The following is a 19,880-nucleotide window of genomic DNA, read 5'->3' as shown; positions in this document are numbered from 1 at the left end:
TCCTCTCAGCCCAGGCATCCTCCCCTGCGGGGTGGTTGGTGAGGGCTGGAGGGTGCGGCGCCCCGAGAGCCCAGCAGGTGGTCCCTGTGTTTTGGGGAAAGACAGCTGAGATGTGCCTCATTTCTGGGGGCACCCAGAGCCATCCTGCTGGCAGCCCCTCAGCAGCAGGCACCCCAGTGCCCTGGGTGGGCAGGGACTCGGGCCCAGGGCCTGAGCAGGTGCTGCATGGTGGCGGGGGTCCCAGCCCTGCCCTGTCTGGGCTCTAGGCTTGTAGTGTGGAGTTACGGTTCTCTGTGTGCTCTGGCCTTGGACTCTGTGTCTGGCTAAGTACCTCTCGCACAAATGCTTCTCCCTTGGGGCAGCACCAGCTCTGGCCTGGGTTCCCACCTGGGGTGCTAGCTGGGGCTGCAGAAGAGAAAAAGCTTCCAGCCCAACCAGGACATCTCTGTTCTGAGCCTTCCCTTCTGGCATTCTGGGCCTCTGACATGGTGTAGTTGACCTTGGTAGCCAGGTACCCGGGCGGCTCAGCCCGTGTGCTCCCAGGCCCGCACGGACACCGCTCTCCCCTGCAGGAGCCAGGGCCAGCCAAGATGGCTGTCACCAGCAGCAGCAGCAGCAGCAGCATCCCCAGTGCTGAGAAGGTTCCCACCACCAAGTCCACACTCTGGCAGGAAGAAATGAGGGCCAAGGACCAGCCCGATGGGAGCAGCCCGAGTCCAGCTCAGAGTCCCAGCCAGAGCCAGCCTCCTGTGGCCAGCACCCTGAGGGAGCCAGGGCTGGAGAGCAGAGATGGTAAGTGGTGGCCGGGCTGGCCCTCGGGCCCACCTGTCCTGGTGCCCCAGCTGGAAGCACTAGAGTGGGCCTTCCGACAGAGCTGGTTCTGGGACTCGGGGCCTCTGAGCCGATCGTGAGCCCCGGGCCTCAGGCTCCCTCACCTTGTGTCCGTCAGCCCCGGGCTGGGCCTGGCCTGGTGTGGGACCCGGGTCGCTGGCCTCCAGCCATTGCCCTGCCCCTCCCCTGTAGCTCTTTTAGTCCTACCTGTAAAGGAGGAAGACAGCACCTGCTCTGTGAGCCCCAGGCAGGTGTCGTGAGAATCAGGATGCTCTGTAACGAGGTCTGTGTACAAGGGGGCCTCTGGTTCCTGTGTCTCATGGCTGCTTCGTCTTCAAGTCCCCGTTATCTCTGGAAGCCCACTGTGTCCTGAGAGCAGCAGCAGTGAGGGCTGTCTCGTCCTGCTCTGTCCCATTCTGCCCGGGCGCCTGGGTGAAGCAGGGGAAGAGGATGCTGGGGAGGAAATGGTTGGCATGACTGCGCTTCTCCACCTAGCACTTGGAGTTGCCTGAGCAGAAGCGGGGCGGCAGCCTCAGCCTCCCTCGTCCAGGCCCTAGAGGGCTCTGCACGAGACAGGCTGGCTTTTCCCTTTACACCTGTCCAGGCCACTAGAGGCGCAGGGACAGTTGGGACCCAGCTCGTTCAGGTGAAATGCATCTTGTACGGGCTCTGGGCAGAAGGTCCCTCAGCCCTCCCCAGGCAGCACACGCCCATCCACATCCAGAACCGTTCACTCCTCTCACTCCTGCCAAGGTGCTTCTCTGCCCGTCCCTCCAAAAATGTACTAAAAGGTTGCGTGGCTAGTTGGCCCCTGGATTCCTCCTTGATGTTCGGTAGGAAGTAGTTGTTGCTGGGACGTCTCTCCTGGGAGAATCCTGCTCTCCCAGCGGAGCCCCCAGTCTAGAAGCTCAGGGAGCCCCTGACAGTCTGTCAGCGGCAGCCCGGTAGGGAGAGGCAGATAAGGGTAAGTTCCTCTCCTGGGGCTCTGCCCTGGGGGGGCCACGCCAGCCTTTGGAGGTGGGAGGTAGAGAGGTGGCCTGTTTGGATCTGCGTGCCTTCTTGGAAAGTCCTCAACCAGAGGTGGCAGCCGGCCCAGCATGTCTCCTGCCCCTCTTCCAGAGGAGAGCACCTCGAGCAGCGAGCGTGTGGACTGTGGCCGCAAGGTCCGGGTGGAGAGCGGCTACTTCTCCCTGGAGAAGACCAAGCAGGACGCGAAGGCCGAGGAGCAGCCGCTGCCGCCGCCGCTCTCCCCGCCCAGCCCCGGCACTCCCACCAACAGGTACAGTGGCTCTGGCCCGCCCTCCCGGGAGCTTGGCCGTCCCCTTCCTCCCCCAGGTCCTCAGCCCTCTGGCCGAACCGTCTGCAGTGGCTCCTTCGGCTCCCTGGACACAGCCAGCCGGCCCCCTACCCACGTGGACTCCGGCAGCGCTGGGGGGCGGGGTGCAGAGAGACCGGGGCGCGCCTCTGCCTTTAAAGCCAGCAGGCAGTATGCCACCCTGGCCGACGTCCCTAAGGCCATCAGGATCAGCCACCGAGAAGCTTTCCAGGTGGAGAGAAGGCGGCTGGAGCGTAGGACTCGGGCCCGAAGCCCTGGCAGGGAAGAGGTGGCCCGTCTGTTTGGCAACGAGCGGAGGTAAGGGCGGTGGGGGGGCGACTGGAGGGCCATGTGCTCGCAAACGTGGGTGCACACTCTCCCACCCTTGCAGCCCCTGCCGTGCACACTCGCATTCTCTTAGACACACACCCACCTGTGCACCCTCACACACGTGCATTCCGTCACATTCTCGTACACCCTCACACACTTTGTTACATGTTTCCTCCCCGCGCCCCCCCCGCCCCAACACACACACACACACACACACACACACACACACACACACACACACACACACACACACACACACACACACACACACACACACACACACACACACACACGAGTGCCTGGGGAGAGACAGGGTTTGGAGATGGGCCTGGGCCAGGGCTGGTGGAGGTGTGGGACTTGACTGCGGTCTGAGGGTAGGAGGGCCGTTCCCTCGTTCCCCTGGAGAGTGGGGGGCAAGATCTTGCAAGGTTCCATCTCGGAGGCTCTAGGCCCAGGCCCGGCCCAGAGTGCCCCAGTGCCCCTGCCAGTAGGAGCTTCCACTCCTGAGTCTATAAATGGGGCGTCTGCCCAGCAAGAGGGTTCGCACCCAGCTGCGTGGGCTGCTGGCGGGATGTGAACCTCTCCAAACGATTCATGTTCTGGAAAAAGAAAATCCATAGTTTTCATTACATTTCCAAAGAAGTTGTTTTCTAAGAAAGAGGTTCAGACCCAAGTTCCACAAGTGTCTGTGGAGTGTCCTGCTGCCGCCCTCCCCCTGCCCAAGCCCAGCTCAGAGTTGGGGCGAGCTATGGGGACAGACTGGGTGGCCCTGGGCTCCCCCTCGAGGGGTTGGCTGGGAGCAGGTTGCTTTGCTCTCCTGCTCTCTTGCTTCTTAGCACCACCTGCTTTCCCAAATGTGCCCTCCAGCACTAGGAAGAGAGAGAAGGAAACAAGGTGCCTCAGTGCTGGGGAGGGGGAAGCTTACCTGTACTGGGGGCGCCCTCCAGTGTCTGTCTGCCTGGTTCATTAGTAACCTTGAGAGATGTATGACCACCCTGGTATGCAGGGGCAGAGACGGGGGCGCAGAAGCAGGGCGGCTCCTCACGGGAACTGCCTGGGACAGCAGAGCCGCAACATAAACCCCAGGCCGGACCTGGGAACGGGAGGGCCCTGCTGCCAGGATGGACCCGGGACAGGGCCGAGGCTGTCCTGAGCGCACTTAAGTATAAGTCAACGGACTTGCCAGATGTAGGCGGCCAGTCTTCTTGCTGCATCCTGGAGGCCCCTGAGTGGGCAGCCACACCTGGTTTGGCGGGGACCAAAGAATTAACATTCAGCGCACCTGCTTGGCTTGGAGTTCCCTCTCAGCTAGCAGCCCAGGCTACACGGCATCTCTGGGGCTTTGCTTCCGCCTGCTCTTCGCTACCACGGGGATGTGCTTTCACCTGGTGCAGGCTGCCCTGGGGCCCCTCCGCGCTGCATCCTAACACTGTCACGTCACTTTCCTACTGACCCCTCATGACATCTGACTGGCTGCTGTCCCTCTCCGAGACCTGCTTTCTGGTCCTGAGTAGCCGCCCCTCCCAGTGCTGGACTGGATTCCTGTCTCTGGTGATGTAGAACAGAACCCCACGTGGGCAGGACGCCGGCCACAGCTACCCAGAGTGGCAGCTGCCCGGGAGCCCGACTGGGGGGCCTCAGGGGTGGGTTTCCTGACGAGCCCTGGCCCGGAAGTAATCCTTCTCGGATGGCGAGCTGCTGCCGACTGAGCGTGGGGGGCCCTGGCCCTGGTTGAACTGCTGGTGACTGACCCCAGAACCAGCTGCCGGCGGTCCTGTCTGCGCCTTGGCTGGCAGCCTGGAGAGGTCGGGTTCCGTCCCATCACTGGCCCACCTGGGAGGCCTTTGCTGTCACACCTGCAGGGCTTCAATGGACCCAAGTTTCAAAGGCCCCACTTGGCAGAGTCCACCGTGGCTGACTCCCTGGCAGGTGGCGCCGCCCTGTCCGCTCCTCTGACCCCCTCGCGGCCATGGCCGGCTCGCAGCATGCGATTCGCCTGTGCCTTGCCGGGCGCTGCTCCTCAAGGCCTTCCTGGGGCTTTCTGGTCCCGGGGTCAGTTGGAAGAGCTCTCGTTCTGCATGTGGCGGCACCGAGGCCTGTGAGCGGGCCTGGAGTGTCCTCTAAACCCGGCAGGTCGGTTGGGGACAGGCCACCTCAGCCGCCCGGCCAGCCCGAGCACCCGCGAGAGCTCCCCGTGGTTCCCAGGCCCTCCCGCCGCCCCGGCTTCCCGCGCTCGCTCGCTCCCCTGCTGCCCCTAGGCCGCACCGCTGCTGGCCCCACAGGCTGCCTGCGGACAGCTCTGTCCTTGGAGGAGACTCCGCGGGAGCTGAGAGCGCCGCAGGCCCTGGCTTCACAGGGAGCCGGGTCCCCAGGAGTTCTGCCTTCCTGAGGAAGAAGCCCTGAGAGCCACCTGTACTGTGCGCCTCCCGAGGGCGAGCTGGCCTCCGGGGCCTCGGGATGGGGGCCGGTTCCCCCACTTCCTCATGGAGTTAGACTTTAGGCTTCTGGGCCCAGCGGCCCTTCACTAGGTGCCCTCGACTCTGCTGCTCGTCCAGATGCAAGGACAGCCCTCCGTGTGAGGCGATCTCGGGGCGCCTGCCTGGGCGGCATCTCTGGGAGGACAGGCCTCTGGCCGGAGACACGCGGGCAGCCCCCGAGGGCGTGTCCCCCATGCGGCTGCTCGTGGCTCCTCGCTGGTCGCGCTCCTCAGTGATCACCTCGGGTTTTTGCTACTTTAATTCTTTGAATAATTTTGATTTACCATGATTTGATTTTTACAAGCAGTCCTTTTCTGTTTATTCATTCTCCAGCCTTATTTTCTTTCAGGTCTTGCCCCTCTCCACCTCCTCCTGCTGTGTCGCTGTGTGACGTTACTCGCCCCTCCTCCGCCTGCTTCGCTCCCATCTCAGCTCCGTCTCCAGCCGTAGATGGCCTGACGATGCCGCCCGCCCTTTCACACGAAATCAACTTGCTTTGTTTTTAATTTGGGTTTTGATTCTTTTTACTGTTGGCAGAAACAATGTTAATTCGTGGGTCTTTTTCTTGCTAAATTTTGGATGCCCTGGGGTGGGGGCCGCATCAGATACGCTGAGAAATGTGATGAGGACGGTGCCCTCCGAGGTGCTGGCTGCCTTCTGATGCGTCTGGCTCAGGAGAGGGTGCCGAGCGCTGAGCATGTGACTGCCGAGTTCGTCAGCACGACAGAGCGACAGAGCGTGCGGGGACTCCAGTGTGGGGGCTGGGAGGCAGAGGGCAAGGAAGCGTCTGGTGGAAGGGAAGGGCCTTGCCCGTGAACTGCTGGCAGCCCCCCAAAAGACCCCCCTCAGCGGAGGTGGGAGAGGGAGCAGGGGTGTCCGAGGCGAGCTGGCTGAGCGAGCGGTGTGCACTGCCGGGGCCCTGCGCGAGCCAGGCGCGGGGTGTTGGCTGCGGGAGCCCCTCCGAGACTCCGGACCACGTCCCCTCGGGTTCTGGGGGACCCTGTCTCCCCCTCAGCCGCCTCATGCTCTCTCTTGCAGGAGGTCCCAGGTAATAGAGAAATTTGAGGCCTTGGACATCGAGAAGGCAGAGCACATGGAGACCAACGTGTCAGCCGGGCCCTCGCTGTCCAGCGACACTCGCCAGGGCCGGAGCGAGAAGAGGGCCTTCCCCCGGAAGCGGGTGAGCGTTCGGGCTCCGGGGCGGCGGGGGCAGGGTCAGCACGAGGCCCCCACACCCACCGAGGCCCCACTCACACCCGGACGCTCTTCTGCCCGGCCTCCCGCTCGCATCTCCTGGTTCTCTCTCGGGTCTCTCATCTCCTTCCCCATTGAGTGGACATCTTGAGGGTGAGGCCTGTCTTCTGCGTCTTCCTCTCGGAGCTCCGTCCGTCTCTGCTGAAAGCTGCTCTCGTGAGCCTTTTTTTGGTCCCAGGTCGTAACCAGAGCCAGTCTCTTCCTCTCTGAGGCAGTCGGGCCGCGAGGCTGAATACTTTTCCTTCCTCTCTCTTTCGGGTGGTGGCCACAGCCCCAGTTTCTCTCCACCCAGTCCCCAAGGTGGATTCCGCTTCTGAAACCCACCTCTCCTGGGCCACCCGCCTCTCGTGGCCCCGCTGAGTCTGCCCTCCGTCTTCCTCCTGTTCTCTCTGGGCTCAGAGGGGCCCTAGTGCTCACTGCACAGAGCCCAGCGTCTTTCCTCTGTGACCCCACGAGGCCCGGGGAGGACGGGGGCCAGGAGAGCCACATGGCTGGTGCGTCTGCAAGAAAAGGCTGCTCTCCCACCAGGGTGGCTCGGCCCCGGCCGCGGGCAGCTGGAGGCGTGGGACTAGGAGTCTGGGCGCAGGTCCTGTCCTCACGGGCAGAGGTGCTGAGGGAGCCCAGACGGCAGAGCGCCCCCTCCTCGTCCGGAACATGGCCCTGCAGCCCGGCCCTCCCGCGGCTCCGGCTGCCCAGGGGCTGGCTGGTGCTGACGGGGCTGCTCTCTGCCACAGGACCTCCCCAGCGAAGCTCCTCTCCCGGACGCCTCGGCCTCCCCCCTGTCTCCACACCGAAGAGCCAAGTCACTGGACAGGAGGTCCACGGAGCCCTCCCTGACGGTGAGCCCGGGCGCCCGCGCTCCGAGGCCTGGAGACGCTGCTCCTGCTGCTTCTGTCCCCTGGGCTCTTTGCTGCTGCTGCCTGTGCCTCCGCGCTGGCGTCCCTTCTGTGCACGGGCCCTCACGTCCGTGCGTGGGAAGCAGGTGCCGTGTTTCTGCCCCTTCTCTGGGCTGCGTGGGCATCCTGAGCTCTGAGGTCCGCAGCGGAGGAGGCCATCTGGCCAGAGCAGCGGAATTCTGGCTCCGGGGAATCAGGGCCACAGGACGAACCTCCGTTCTTCTTGTTTTGGGTGTTTGTTTCTGTGACATTTTGGAGTCGGGAGCCCCCCTCTTGCTGGGCACTTGTCTTGTTCGTGGGGTCACCACGGAGGGAGCCCAGCCTTTGCTCCAGGGCATGGGAGCCGTGGCCATCGGGTGCAGGTAGGGAGTGGTCAGGCGGGTCGAGCGGTCCCGTCCCTCCCTTGGGGAGCCCCGCGTGGCAGGCCAGCGTCCCAGGAGTGAGGACAGCTGGCAGCTGTATGGGCCCTCCTCTGCTTTGTCCTCAGCCTTCCGAGGAGCCTGGGGCTGATGCCGCCCCTCCCAGGCGTGGGGCCTCCAGCGGCAACCTGACTTGGAGCCGCGGGGCCAGGGTGGAGGCTTTCTTGCCTGGAGTCTGGGTTTCGCTCGCGGGTTTGGAGCAGAGGCTCCAGGACGCGTGTGGCTGACTGGTGTCCCACTACGTGGCATGTGTTCTCTTAAACCCTCCTTGGGTCCTTGGAATATAAAAACACAGCCCCATTCTGGTCGTGGTGGCTGTGGAAGAGCACACGGGCCGAGGGGAGCAGTGGGCCACATCTCTTTCCACACTGGCCTTGCCTGCGCCCCGATGTGTGACACAAGCCAGGCCCAGGGGGCTGCCTGCCTGCGGCCCTCAAGGTGCTCTCAGGCTGCTCCTCAGGCTCTGGCGCACAGGTGCCAGAGGGAACAGCAGGGACAGCGCCCCGTTCGGTGCCTGCGGCCCTGGTTCTGCTTGTAGGGAAACGGAGACTCAGACTCATCTTGGCAGGTCAGTGGCCTGAGGGTCTTGGCAGGCTTGCTGCTGCGTCTGGCTTCACACCGGGCGTGGTCTCTGCTCTCAGTCTTCCTGTGGCCTCTGTGAGAACTTCCCAGCTCTCCTTTCAGCCATCGCTGCACAGCTTCCCTCCACGCGAAATGCCGGGTGACTCTGTCTGGGCCGTTCTTCTCTGCCTTCCGGGCGGCCCTGCGGGCGCAGCAGTCAGGCAGCCCCACTTGTGCTGCTCACGGGGTGAGGGGGCCTCGCGCTCCTCGAAGACGCGCGTCCGGGGAGCAGCTCTGGCAGCCCCTGTCAGGGCGAGGGGCCACGGGGGCTCCTCTGGCAGGGGGATAAGCCCCTTTCCGGGGCCCCCTCATTGGGGGAGAGACAGCTGCCTTGCCAGTCACCCTTTACCCAGAACCGGGACACCGCTGCTTTCCTCTCAACTGTTCTTTTTTTTTTCTTAGCCCGACCTGCTGAACTTCAAGAAAGGCTGGCTGACCAGGCAGTATGAGGATGGCCAGGTGAGTGGCCAGAGCTGCTGTGGTTCCTGAGGCGCCGGGGAGCAGGCGTGAGGTCCAGCTGGCCTTGTCCCTGCGGGTGTATGAGCGCTGGCCCTGTCCCCCGCCTCCAGCACACCCCTTCATCTTGGGGACCAGGGTCGTGGCTGAGACCCCATCTCCTCAGAACTGGGGGTGCAGTGGGGGTGGGGGCCGCCGGCCTGCCCACTGCCAGCACAGGGACTGTTCTCCTGCTCCCGACGGGGTCTCAGCATCAGGCCTGGGGACGTGCTGCAGCACTGGCTCCCCACCTGGTGACCTTTCCCAGAAGTTTCCCGAGAGCCCAGGCTTCCCCAGGACAGGAGGGCCTTCTGGTTGTGGGGTGGAGCCAGTAGCCAGGGTGCAGCCGCGGCCCTGCGGGGAGCAGTGGACTTGAGCAGGAAGATTGAGCCATTCGTGGCTGCTGGGGTGGAGGCCAGGCCTCCCAGGAGGCAGGAGGATGAGCCTGCGGGTCCCACCGAGAGGCCCGTAGAGTCCCCTCCCCGCTTCCTGAGTGACCGTGCCCAAATGCCCTCTTCTCTCTCTACCACATCAATCCCCTCGGCCCTGCCTGGAGCCTCAAGCCTCCCCGCCTTGCTCCTCACAGTGAAGATTTGGGAGGCCAGCTGGTTGGGTTGCTCCTGCCGGCGGCAGGTGGGCGCCCCTCTGGTTAGCCAGGGGGTGGCCGTGGCTTGCAGGTGGCCTCCTTTTGGCTCTGGGGGCCCAGCCCCTATCTGCAGCCTCTGGAGCCGCAGCCCCGCTCAGCAGCCACGCCTCTGCGGGTGGAGCACACGCAGCCCGTGGCCCACCACAGCTGTCCGCACCGCCTCGTCGCCGGGGAGAGGTTGTGCGCGCATGGCTGCCCATGGCCCGAGTGGAGTCCTGTGTGTGTCTGCCCCCAGCGGGAGGGGCCGCCTGCCCTCTGCGTTACCTGTGCCCAGTGACGTGCCCCAGGACCCTGGCTGTTGGGTGCCTCAGAGCGGGAAGGGTGGGAGTTGAGTCTTGGTTTTCCCTTCTCTTTCAGTGGAAGAAACACTGGTTTGTCCTTGCTGATCAAAGCCTGAGGTTCTACAGGGACTCGGTGGCTGAGGAGGTGAGTGTCTCAGCTCCGTTCCTCTGTAGGGACAGGGGAGGTCCAGGTGGCACCGCTGTTCCTGGGCCAAAGTCCCCTCCGGGTGGACGGGTAGCCCAGTCCAGATCTGCAGAGGAGTCTGATGTTCCCGGGGCTGGTTCCTGCTGGAAAGTGGGCTCTCTAGGCCCTGCTTTCAGCACCCAGGTACGGGGGTTTCAGTGGCTTTTCTTGTCTGTGTTCTTTGAAGAACACTGAAAGACGTCTTGTTTTAAAACTCAGGGTGAGTGGTTTTGTTCTTTCTATACAGAGATTTTGTGGTGAATTGAGTCTTTAAAGAACTGAACTAAATCTTGCCCCTTGTTTTCTGGACAAGGATGGGACGTGGCAGGTGAACTTGGCCAGCCTGGTTGAGAGTCCTGATTCCATGGTCGAACACCAAACAGAAGGGGCTCTTTTATTCTTCACCTACAAAAAAAATCATCTGTTTTGAGCAACTTGGAAGTCTGTTTCTGCACCTTTTCCCTTGCATTCCACTCCAGGAATCCTTCAGATATACTCCCACATGTGAAGAAAGAGATGTGTTCCATGTCAGTGGTTCCTGCGCTTCTATAACAGCAGGAGATCTGAAAGAACCTCAATGTCTAACGCTAGGGGCTGCTTATATACCCTGACACTAAGTTCTGTCTGGACTGCAGTGGAAGGATGTTAGTGACACAGGCACAGATGTAGAGCAGTGTGGGTGGTGGGTCTCTGGGGGAGCCTAAAGTCAGGGGCCACAGGAGCATGGGTGTTTGGCTGTTCTGAGTGTGGTCTGTGGACCCCTGGAGACCCGTTCAGGGATTCTTCTGTAACAAAAATAGTGTCATAAAACTATGATGCCATTTCCTTTTTCCGTTGTGTTGGCCTTTGCACTGATGGGTGCCTCAGCCTGGTCACGCTGCAGGAGCAGGTGGCTGGCCCCCGTGCATCCTTCACCGCCACACACTGTGAAGTTACAGAAAGGGCCTTAACAGAGCAGGAAAGGTGCCCACTTCGGTAATACTCTGTGATGTGAGATGGGAGGTTGGTAGAGGTTGCTCCTGCTGCTGTCCAGGCGTGACGGCCGTCCCGGGGGAGCACTCGCCCGCTGCCTGCGCTGCCCGCCCCGCCGGCCACCTCTCCTCGCGGCCCACCGCCTCTGCCTGAATGTACGACGCACAAGTGCTCGCTCGGTTTGGGTGTTCGGCAGACGTTTTCTTAAAAATGAACCAAGTGAGTCTCTTCCTTCAAGGAAAACGACCGACAGAATTGTTACCAGTGATTCAGTTTGAGCTTCCAAGCAAAACTGGAACTTTGGAAAACTTGTGTTCACCATCACTAACTTGACAGTCTCCTCCGAGCTTACAGACTCTCCTGACTGAACAGGTGGTGATAATAACAAATGCAGTGTTTGCTCCTGTACAAGGAAACGTCAGTATCTGGGGGCTCTTCCAGAGGACGAGACAGTGTCACCAGATCATGTGGGGGTGAAAGACCCCCTCAAGGAGCAGGGTAGAACCATGGGTTCTAATGCAGCAGAGGACAGAAAGCATCCCCTTCGCAGTTCCCCTTCAAGATACTACCACTTGTCAAAGGAGAACAGCCACAACTGTCTTTTTGAAAAGACTTAAAATGCACTTCCCTTTTCCAATCTCGTATCTGTGTGAGGCCAGACCGTCTTCATATGCTTCAACCAAAACATGTCAACAGGGCTTCCCTGGTGGCGCAGTGGTTGAGAGCCCGCCTGCCAATGCAGGGGATGCGGGTTCGTGCCCCGGTCCAGGAAGATCCCACATGCCGCGGAGCGGCTGGGCCCGTGAGCCATGGCCGCTGAGCCTGCGCGTCCGGAGCCTGTGCTTCGCAACGGGAGAGCACACAACAGTGAGAGGCCCATGTACCGCCAAAACAAAAAAACAAAAAAAAACATGTCAACAAACAGACTTGAGTGCAGAGACGGGTGTGAGAACCCAGCTGTCCTCGGAAGTTAAGCATTAAAGAGAGTTGCAAAAATCTCTTGCTGTTTCTTTAAATGATACTTTTTGTTAAAAAATGAAATGGGTTTGTGTGCTTCAATGCATAAATTTGTTTTTCAATTTTTTTCCTAATTTCTAATAAGGCAGATATCATCAGTATGTACAACCCACATAAACAAGCTCTTTGGCACCATCAGTTTTTAGGAGTGTAAAGGAGGTTTGAGAACCACGGGCATGGGATGTCTTTGGCAGGATGTGTGAAAAATGGTGGTGTGGATGCTTCTAGGTGGTGTGGGGTAGGCAGCGCCCTGCCTGTGAGCATGTACAGTTCACGGGGCACTGGCCTTTACTTTCTAAATCCCTCATTTTCTCCGCAGGCGGCCGACTTGGATGGGGAGATAGACTTGTCTACATGTTATGATGTCACGGAGTACCCGGTGCAGAGAAACTATGGCTTCCAGATCCATGTGAGCTGGGTGGGGTTTGCAGGGAGGCTGAGTGCAAGGGTGGGGCCGTGGGCCTGACCAGCTGGTGCCTCATCCTGTCCCCTCCTCTGCCCTGGAGCTCCTCACCCCACCCCCAATCTGTGGTCTCGGCAAACATTAAGACATTAGCATCTCTCTCAAGGCTGTCTAAAAGGGTTTTTTACCAAAGGTTCTTTCTTTTTCTCCCATTTTTTAAACGCTGGAGTTCGGGCCAGTTAGAAGGATGTGGGATGTGGGAAGTTAGAGTGGAAGTGTTGAGTTCTTAACTCTCAGGGTGCTGGGTTTTTATGCACTTGCTCTGTCCTTCATTCATCCACTTACCCACTCACTGGAGTCCTTTCTCCCCACAATCTTGTGAAGACCTCCCAACGAGCAAGGCATTGCCCCGTCCTCAAAAAAATAATCTGATCGGACAGATGAAACAGTCCTCACTGGCCATGTCATCAAAGCTCGGGGTCCAAGGGCTGCTCAGAGGTAGCCAGGCTCGTAGTGAGGGCACCGGCCCCCGGCTACCGTGTCTGCCCTCACTCTGATGCCACCTATAAGTCTGAGGGTGCCCCAGACCACCCTCACATTTGATACTTCGCCAGAAGGACTCACAGAACGCAGGAAGACACCGTACTTAGGACTGTAGATTTATTTTAGCAGAGGGATACAGATCGGTACCAGCCCAAGGAAGCAACGCGTGGCGAACTGGACTGAACGGGAGGGCCCTAAAGGAAGCTTCCGTGCCCTTGGGACGTGGTTCCCTCTTGGCGCTGACGTGTGATGACACACAGAGCTTTTAACATGGGAAGCTCGCCCAGGCTTCAGGCCTGGTGCCAGGCCCAAGCCTCTGTGTCCAGAGTTTTTATAGAGGCTTCACAACTGATCAACTGAACTGCTGTCCACATGGTCAAATGCAGGTGCCAGCCCCCTGTCCCCCAGAGCCTGGCTGATGGCGCATGGCCAGGGCCCCAGCCCTTCACCGCATGGCTGGTCTTTCTGGTCTGGCTAGCCCCACTGTGCATCACAAGGACACAGGGCAAAGGCCAGACCTCCCTTCGGGGAAAGCTAATTCTTCCCCCATGAGAGCCTTAGGCGTGTGATAGGAACCAAGTGGCCTGACAGCTGTCACACTGGGGCTCCCCCGCTGGGACTCCTGCAGCGTCACCTTCTGACATTTGGGCCCAGAGACTCAGCTGTATCTCTGGATTCAGCCTCTGGATTCAGCCTAGATGCAGCATGTGGCAATGACTAATATTAACCAAACTCAGAGGAGTGAGTTCAGATCTGAAGGCCAATGAATTCATTAAAAGGAAAAATCCAGCCCCCACTCCACCAGGCTGCAGGGCATCTGTGGGGGGCACCAAGTCATAGCTGAAGGTGGCGCCAATCTGACGGCCCGTGCCGTCCCACCGTGATGCCCTTCTGCCCCTCATCCCTTTAGGAGGAAAAGATATGCTCAGTGAGCTAGACCTCTAGCCTCCTCTCTGTGGACAGATTTGGGGACGGTGCCAAGTTCTGGCATTGTGGGCCGCACGCTGAGCCCCCCCCTCCCTCCCCATCTTTTTTCTTTTTATTTTTGGTTGCGTTGCTGCGCACGGACTTTCTCTAGTTGCGGCGAGCGGGCTTCTCATGGCAGTGGCTTCTCTTGTTGTGGACCATGGGCTCTAGGCACGCAGGCTTCAGTAGTTGTGGCTCGGTGGGCTCTAGAGTGCAGGCTCAGTGGTTGTGGTGCACGGGCTTAGTTGCTCCATGGCATGTGGGATCTTCCCGGACCAGGGCTTGAACCCGTGTCCCCTGCGTTGGCAGGCGGATTCCTAACCACTGTGCCACCAGGGAGGCCTCTCACCTCCCCATCTTGAAGGGCAGGCTTCTCTGGGCAGGGCACCCTGGGGGTGTGCGTCCATTCCCATCACTGAGCAGGTTACATCATCATGTTCTAGGGTCACTTTCTGTGCAGTAAGGCCGTGACCTGGGACTCTCCTGGTCACAGATGGGGCGTTTCTGAGTCACCTGTGCTCCCTGGCTGATGTCGTCCGCCAGCCTGACCCCTCGTCACTTTACCTGGGTGGGGGGCAGTGAGCTTATGAGTTCTGGGGCTTTCTCATGAGCCCCGTGGACTGGGAGTTCTAAGTCGGGAGAGATGGCACCCAGCACGGGAGGCCAGCTTCCTGGCGGGACTCGGCCTGGCTCACTAGGGAGCTTTAGGATCTCAAGGGGCCACCAGACCTGGTGGCATCTGCCAGGGGGCTGAGTGCAAAAGCTGGTGGGTGGCGTGGGGGAGCCCTGAGTGCCGAGTTGAGGGTCAGCCTTGCCCCGGGCTGTGGCAAGCACCGGAATGTGGAGGCAGCTGAGTGTCCGTGAGACGCATCTGGTGGGGCAGCAGGGACGGGAGGCCAGGTGTCTGGCAAGTGCGGGGCGCCCGGGCGAGGGAGGGGCAGGGCCAAGGGCTGGAGACCCCGAGTGCGGCGAGCCGTGTGCGGGAGTTGGCGGAGCCTGCAGCGTCCTGGCCCGTGGTGCGTTTGAGGCCGAGATGGGCCCTCTGAGACTGGTAGACAAGCAGCCAGCGTGTGGGCCTGGGGCCGGGAGAGAGCTCGTGGCAGCTGAGAACTGAGGTTGTGGGAGAAGGTGGCCGAGGTCACACTCCATAAACAGCACACCAGGAGCAGGAGGCGGCCCGGGGGCCAGCACTTCAGGGAGCCTGGAGGCCACGCCCCCCCCCCCCCCCCGGTTGGCCTGCTTTGGGGGGAACCGGAGGGAGAGAGGAGTGGACGTGGGTGGTGGGCTGTGGTCTAGATGGGGCGCCAGGTGGGGTCTGGGGTGGGCCGAGGTCACCCCGTGCTGTGCTGTGCTCTGCAGTGCCCTGATGTTCTCTTAGTTTTGGCCCCTGGCCATGCCAGCTCCTGTCCCGAACCCATCTTGCTAACAGTGTCTTCCCATCAGCTGTTTTGCTGACGTCTCGTGGGTCCATTTATGAGTAGCCTGAGCAGCTTGAAGAGTTCTGATTCCCTCACTTCTGTAAGACAGGAGCCCATGGGCTCAGAGGCAGGGGAGTGGACTCTGTGCAGCCACCACCACATCCTCACCCGCATCCCCACCCCTCCTCAGCTTTGCTGGAGCCGCGTGGGCCGCTCAGGGCCACAGGGACTGTGTCTCCAGGCCACTCATCACCCACTGCCCATGCCGCCCCCTCCTGTGATGTCCTTCATCTTGATTGGCATCCCACCAACTCACCCAAGTGTGTGTGGGGGGGTCCAGGGATTGTCCTTGAGGTGCCCCCCCCCACAAGCCTGTCAGTGCTGCGCTGTGCATGCCACCTCCTCCACCTCTCTGAAGCCCCTCTCATCACCTGAACAACCAGCCCGGCCGCCCAGCAGGTCTCCCTGCCCCTCCTCAGCCCAACAGACACAGCCCCCATCGGGCCCCAGCCACCACAGAGCCTCGTGCCTGCCACTCCTGTCCCCGGTCACCCTGTGAGCCTGTTGTGCGTGGTTGCACGCCCCAGGCCCACTCCCTCCACCTGGGTCATGCACCCCTTCCCCGTCCACTCGCCCACCCTCCCTAGCCCTGCCATGCCCTGGCCCCTTCCCGCTGCTCCCCGCACGCACGTTCTCCTTCCTTCCAGTCTGCGAGCTCCTTAAAGAGCAGGGAGTGTCAGTAAAAGTAAAGGCCTGCTGGGTCCCATGGGGAGGGGACGCCCGGGTTAGCCACAGCCATGACAGTGTTCGCGGCTTTGCTCTCTCTCCTTTGCCCTCCAGCTCTGTTCATCCTGAGTGAGGCACATACCGCACTCCGGGGACGGCCACCTGGCCGCCAGCCTCCCTGCGGGGCCTTCTTCAGGGGTGGGGAGGTGCCAGTCACTGCTAACTCCTCGTCTTCTGTGTAGACAAAGGAGGGCGCCTTCACCCTCTCTGCTATGACGTCTGGAATCCGGCGGAACTGGATCCAGACCATCATGAAGCACGTCCACCCGATCTCTGCCCCCGACGTGACCAGGTGAGCCGGGAGGGTGCCCGAGGGGCCCAGCACAGCCTGCCCCCCGGCCTTCAGTCCGCCGCCCACTCACTCTCCACTTGGCCTCCTGGGAGGTTACCCTTCCCCCTCAGGCCTGGCCGCGGGAGAAGCTCCCCAGGGCCCGGGCACTGAGCCACGGCTGGGTGAGGGCGGCTCCGATGCCGCATTCACAGGCCACCTTAGCGTTTCCTTTTCTTGATCCTTCTGCCTCACTCCTGAATCTGCTGGATTTCCGTGCAGCTGTGACAAAGCTCTCTTTGCATCTCTTGGTGCTGGAGGCCAAAGTTGGGAAACGGTTCCCCGTGTCAACATCCATGCTTCATAAACCTCGTGATTCGCCCCACACCTTCCTCCTCCTGCCCTGATGGTTAGAAACCTGAAGTTTTCATTTTACAAAAAGCAGAGAAGCTCCCTGTGTGTGGCTGGTGCTGTGATGTCGAGAACTCTGCTGCCCTGACCCTCACGGCTTCGGCGCCTTGCCGGTTCTGAGAGCCTCTTGCTTGCGGTTTTCGGTCCGGTCGTTTAAATGCTTCTTGAGTGACTCTCTTGCGTTGGAGGTTGCGCCCAGGGGGCGACCCTGGTGCCCACGGAGCGCTCCTTGGCCTAGGGCGGCCTCACACCTTGGTCAAGTTCTGGCCTCCTTGCTAGTGACCTGCACCTCTTTGAACAAGAAGGCAGGAAGGGACCCTAAATGGAGGACTCTTCTCTCTAGTCCTTCCGTCCTGTGTTGTCTGTTCGATTGTTTGTTCATTCCTTCATTTATTGCACGAACAGAATACCTGGTTGTTCCCGAGTCTCTACGACCAGGAGCAGAGACCAAAGCTCTTTCCGGGTACTTTGAGGAGGCTGCGTGCGGTGGGTCGGGGCCCGGCTGGGTTCGTTAGCCTTGGGATGTCGCAGGTGTGTGGCTCTGGCCTCAGAAAGGGCAGGAAGAAAGCGCTCAGGCGACACATGGCTTGGGAGAGGCGCCTCCCCTCCGTGTTGGGGCCACAGCCCATGGGGACAGTGTCCTCCTGATGAGCAGTGCACTCCAGGGTCAGCCGCCTCACAGCCGGGGTGCTCGCCTCACCCAGTTTGTTCCGTGTGGGCTTTTATACTTCGAGAAAAGATGGATTTTTTTAGTGCAGCAAGGCCATGTCCCGGGAAAGTTATTGGAAACAGGTACAGATGTCAGAAGTGTGGGTTTGAGCTGCACACCGCGGCCCCCCCAAGTCTGGTGGGGAGTCGCAGGGGCTTCTTCTCCTGCGGATAGTGGCGGGTCCGGCTTGTTGTGTCATCCTAATGGCTTATGCAGTCCGAGGCCTGGGCCAGCTCTCAGTTCAGTGGCATTGTTGAAAAGGTCCGTTCTGGAGAAACTGTGTGCAAGCGTGTGGTCTTGACTTGGAAGCTCCCAGGGCCACCTCCCGGGACAGGGAGGATGCTTCTTCTGCAGGCTCCCTTCTCTTTGGCCACCTTTCAAACACAGATGCTCCCTGGAGTCCCCAAGGCCCAGCCCTCGCCGCGCTGGGGGTCTTCCCACCCTGTTTTGAGGGCTTGGGGGGGACCAGAGGCCAGTCAGCTCAGGCCAGGGTCGCAGGCTCTTGTCCTTGGAGCCCGGAGACCTCTGCCTCGGACGGCCACAACCAGTGCCCTACAGCACCCTGCCCGGGGACCTCCGCTGTGGGGCAGGTGGGGGAGGCGCATCCAGCTGCTGGGCAGGAAGAGGTGCCCTCGAGTGTCCTGCTTCCTGCTCACCTCTGCCCCGGGTGGGCCACCAAGTCCTCTCAAGTCCTGTTCAGTGAGCCCCTGCCTGGTGCCGGCTCGTGGGTGCCACCTGGGCCATCGAGCTCACTGGCCCACAGGTGGTCCCAGGGCCATCACTCTGATCCGTCTGTCACGCCAGCCACCCAGAGTGGTTTTTTAAAACACAGACCTGACCGTGTTACTTACCTGCTTTTTAAAAACCCATGAGCCTTTCGAGGGAAGCGGTTGTTGGTCTCGCTTGTTCCGTCACCGCCGGCCCAGTGCCTGCGTGCCGTGGGGTCTACCTCCCACGTGGCCTTGTGTGGGTGTGGCCGTGCCCGGCGCAGCCTGAAGGGGCTCGCGGCCCCCCCCCATTATCATCCTGCGGGAGACCTCTGGGCTGTTGTCTGCGGCTCCTTTTCTGCTGTCACCACTCAGTGCCACTTGGGGTTCCCTCCACAGACGTGTCAGTGAGTCAAGGCAGAGTCTCCCCCTTCCTTGTGGGAGCCACAGCCGCGTAGAAAAAGGCATGTGGTGACAGCAGGGAGCTGGGCCCTGTCGCCGGGAGCCCCGCCTGACCAACTGTCTCCCCCGCCCCAGCTCGCTGCCGCAGGGCAAAGACCGGAGCAGCTCCCCCTCGGAGACGAGGCTGCGGGAGAAGCAGGACGGGGAGCCCGGGGAGCCAGACCCCGAGCAGAAGCGGAGCCGGGCCCGTGAGCGCAGGCGGGAGGGCCGCTCCAAGACCTTCGACTGGGCCGAGTTCCGCCCCATCCAGCAGGCCCTGGCCCAGCAGAGAGCCAGCGCCCCGGGGCCTGCCACCACACGGCCCGAGGCGGAGCCCGGCGAGCTGGAGAGGGAGCGTGCGCGGCGGCGGGAGGAACGGCGCAAGCGCTTTGGGGCGGTGGACGTGGCTGACGGGCCCAGCATCGACGACACGGCCTTGCGCATGGAGGTCGACCGGGGCCCGGGGCCGCCCGCGACCGCCGACCTCAGGACCCAGAACGTGCACGTGGAGATCGAGCAGCGGTGGCATCAGGTGGAGACCACCCCTCTCCGGGAGGAGAAACAAGTGCCCATCGCCCCCCTGCACTTGTCCTCTGAGGATGGAAGCGACCGACTGTCCACTCCCGAGCTGACCTCTGTGCTGGAGAAGGAGGTAATGGCCAGGCGGCATGGGCAGGGCAGGTCCGTGCAGCCACCTTCCCCGGCACCCGCTGTGCCTAAGCCGCCCCAGGAGCTTGCAGGCCCTCAGGCAGACAGACACGCGACAGCCCCCCCGCCTCCCCGCCGAGCGCAGTGCAGGCCTGAGGCACGCTGGGGTGGGGGGTGGCAGGGAGGGCACCGGACCCTTCTGGAGACCAGAGGAGTGGCGCTGACACTGAGAGCCAGAGGTGCCAGAGATGAGGCGGGTGGGCTGCAGGCCAGGTGGGGCCCCGTCTGCCCTGCTTCCGCCACGCACTAGAGGCTGGGGGCAGAAGAGACGTGTGAACAGAGTTAGCTTTCTGTCTGGACTGGGCAGCCCTGCGACCCTCAGTGAGACCTGATGGGTGCGGGGCAGGCAGCAGGAGGCGGGGCTGATTCTAGGTATTGGGGGCAGGACGGGCCTGCTGGGGGGCCTGGCACGAGCCTCCTCCGGATGCAGAGGTGGGTGAGCGGTCCCTGCACTTGGTAACGTGACATTTCCCTTCATGAGGAAGCGCCCAGAAGTCAAATCTGCAGAAGCTGGGCCGTGGGTTTGTGAGTCTGAGCAGAGGTGCCACGGCCAAGGAGGTGGAGTTCCAGCTGCCTCTCAGGAGTCCTCAAGGATGCGATTCACGTGTGCGCTTGACTTGGGTGGCTAACGAAATCACAGCTTGGCCACTGGCCTGCCCACCTCTCATCCTCTTCTTATTTGGTTAGATTCACGAGGCTGACGTTTATCACTAGCATCAACACTTGGATTTTTTCTCAGTTTTTTCCATTTTCTACGCTTGTTAATACAGTAATAGAGGCAA

The 19,880-nt window shown here is 61.3% G+C and overlaps 1 protein-coding gene across 11 annotated transcripts in view; it reads left to right on the top strand.

Moving 5' to 3' along the window:
- MPRIP (myosin phosphatase Rho interacting protein) overlaps positions 1–19,880 on the top strand; it is a 133,207-nt gene that overhangs the window by 87,909 nt on the left and 25,418 nt on the right. For 7 of the 11 annotated variants that reach the window (XM_030861145.2, XM_030861146.2, XM_060290200.1 and 4 more), the window contains exons 6-14: positions 573–792; positions 1,951–2,110; positions 5,992–6,133; positions 6,942–7,046; positions 8,546–8,602; positions 9,642–9,710; positions 12,058–12,147; positions 16,037–16,146; positions 18,487–19,042. In XM_030861145.2, the coding sequence (XP_030717005.1) occupies positions 573–792; positions 1,951–2,110; positions 5,992–6,133; positions 6,942–7,046; positions 8,546–8,602; positions 9,642–9,710; positions 12,058–12,147; positions 16,037–16,146; positions 18,487–19,042 (1,509 nt within the window). Of the gene's footprint in view, positions 1–572; positions 793–1,950; positions 2,465–5,991; positions 6,134–6,941; positions 7,047–8,545; positions 8,603–9,641; positions 9,711–12,057; positions 12,148–16,036; positions 16,147–18,486; positions 19,043–19,880 lie in introns of all 11 variants that reach the window. The other 4 variants (XR_009560266.1, XR_009560265.1, XM_030861135.2 and 1 more) reach the window with 2 other exon arrangements.

The sequence above is a fragment of the Globicephala melas genome, chromosome 20 (genome assembly GCF_963455315.2).
Source record: "Globicephala melas chromosome 20, mGloMel1.2, whole genome shotgun sequence".
Lineage (NCBI taxonomy): Eukaryota > Metazoa > Chordata > Mammalia > Artiodactyla > Delphinidae > Globicephala > Globicephala melas.
Note: the sequence above shows the minus strand (reverse complement) of the source record. Positions and strands in the feature narration are given on the sequence as shown.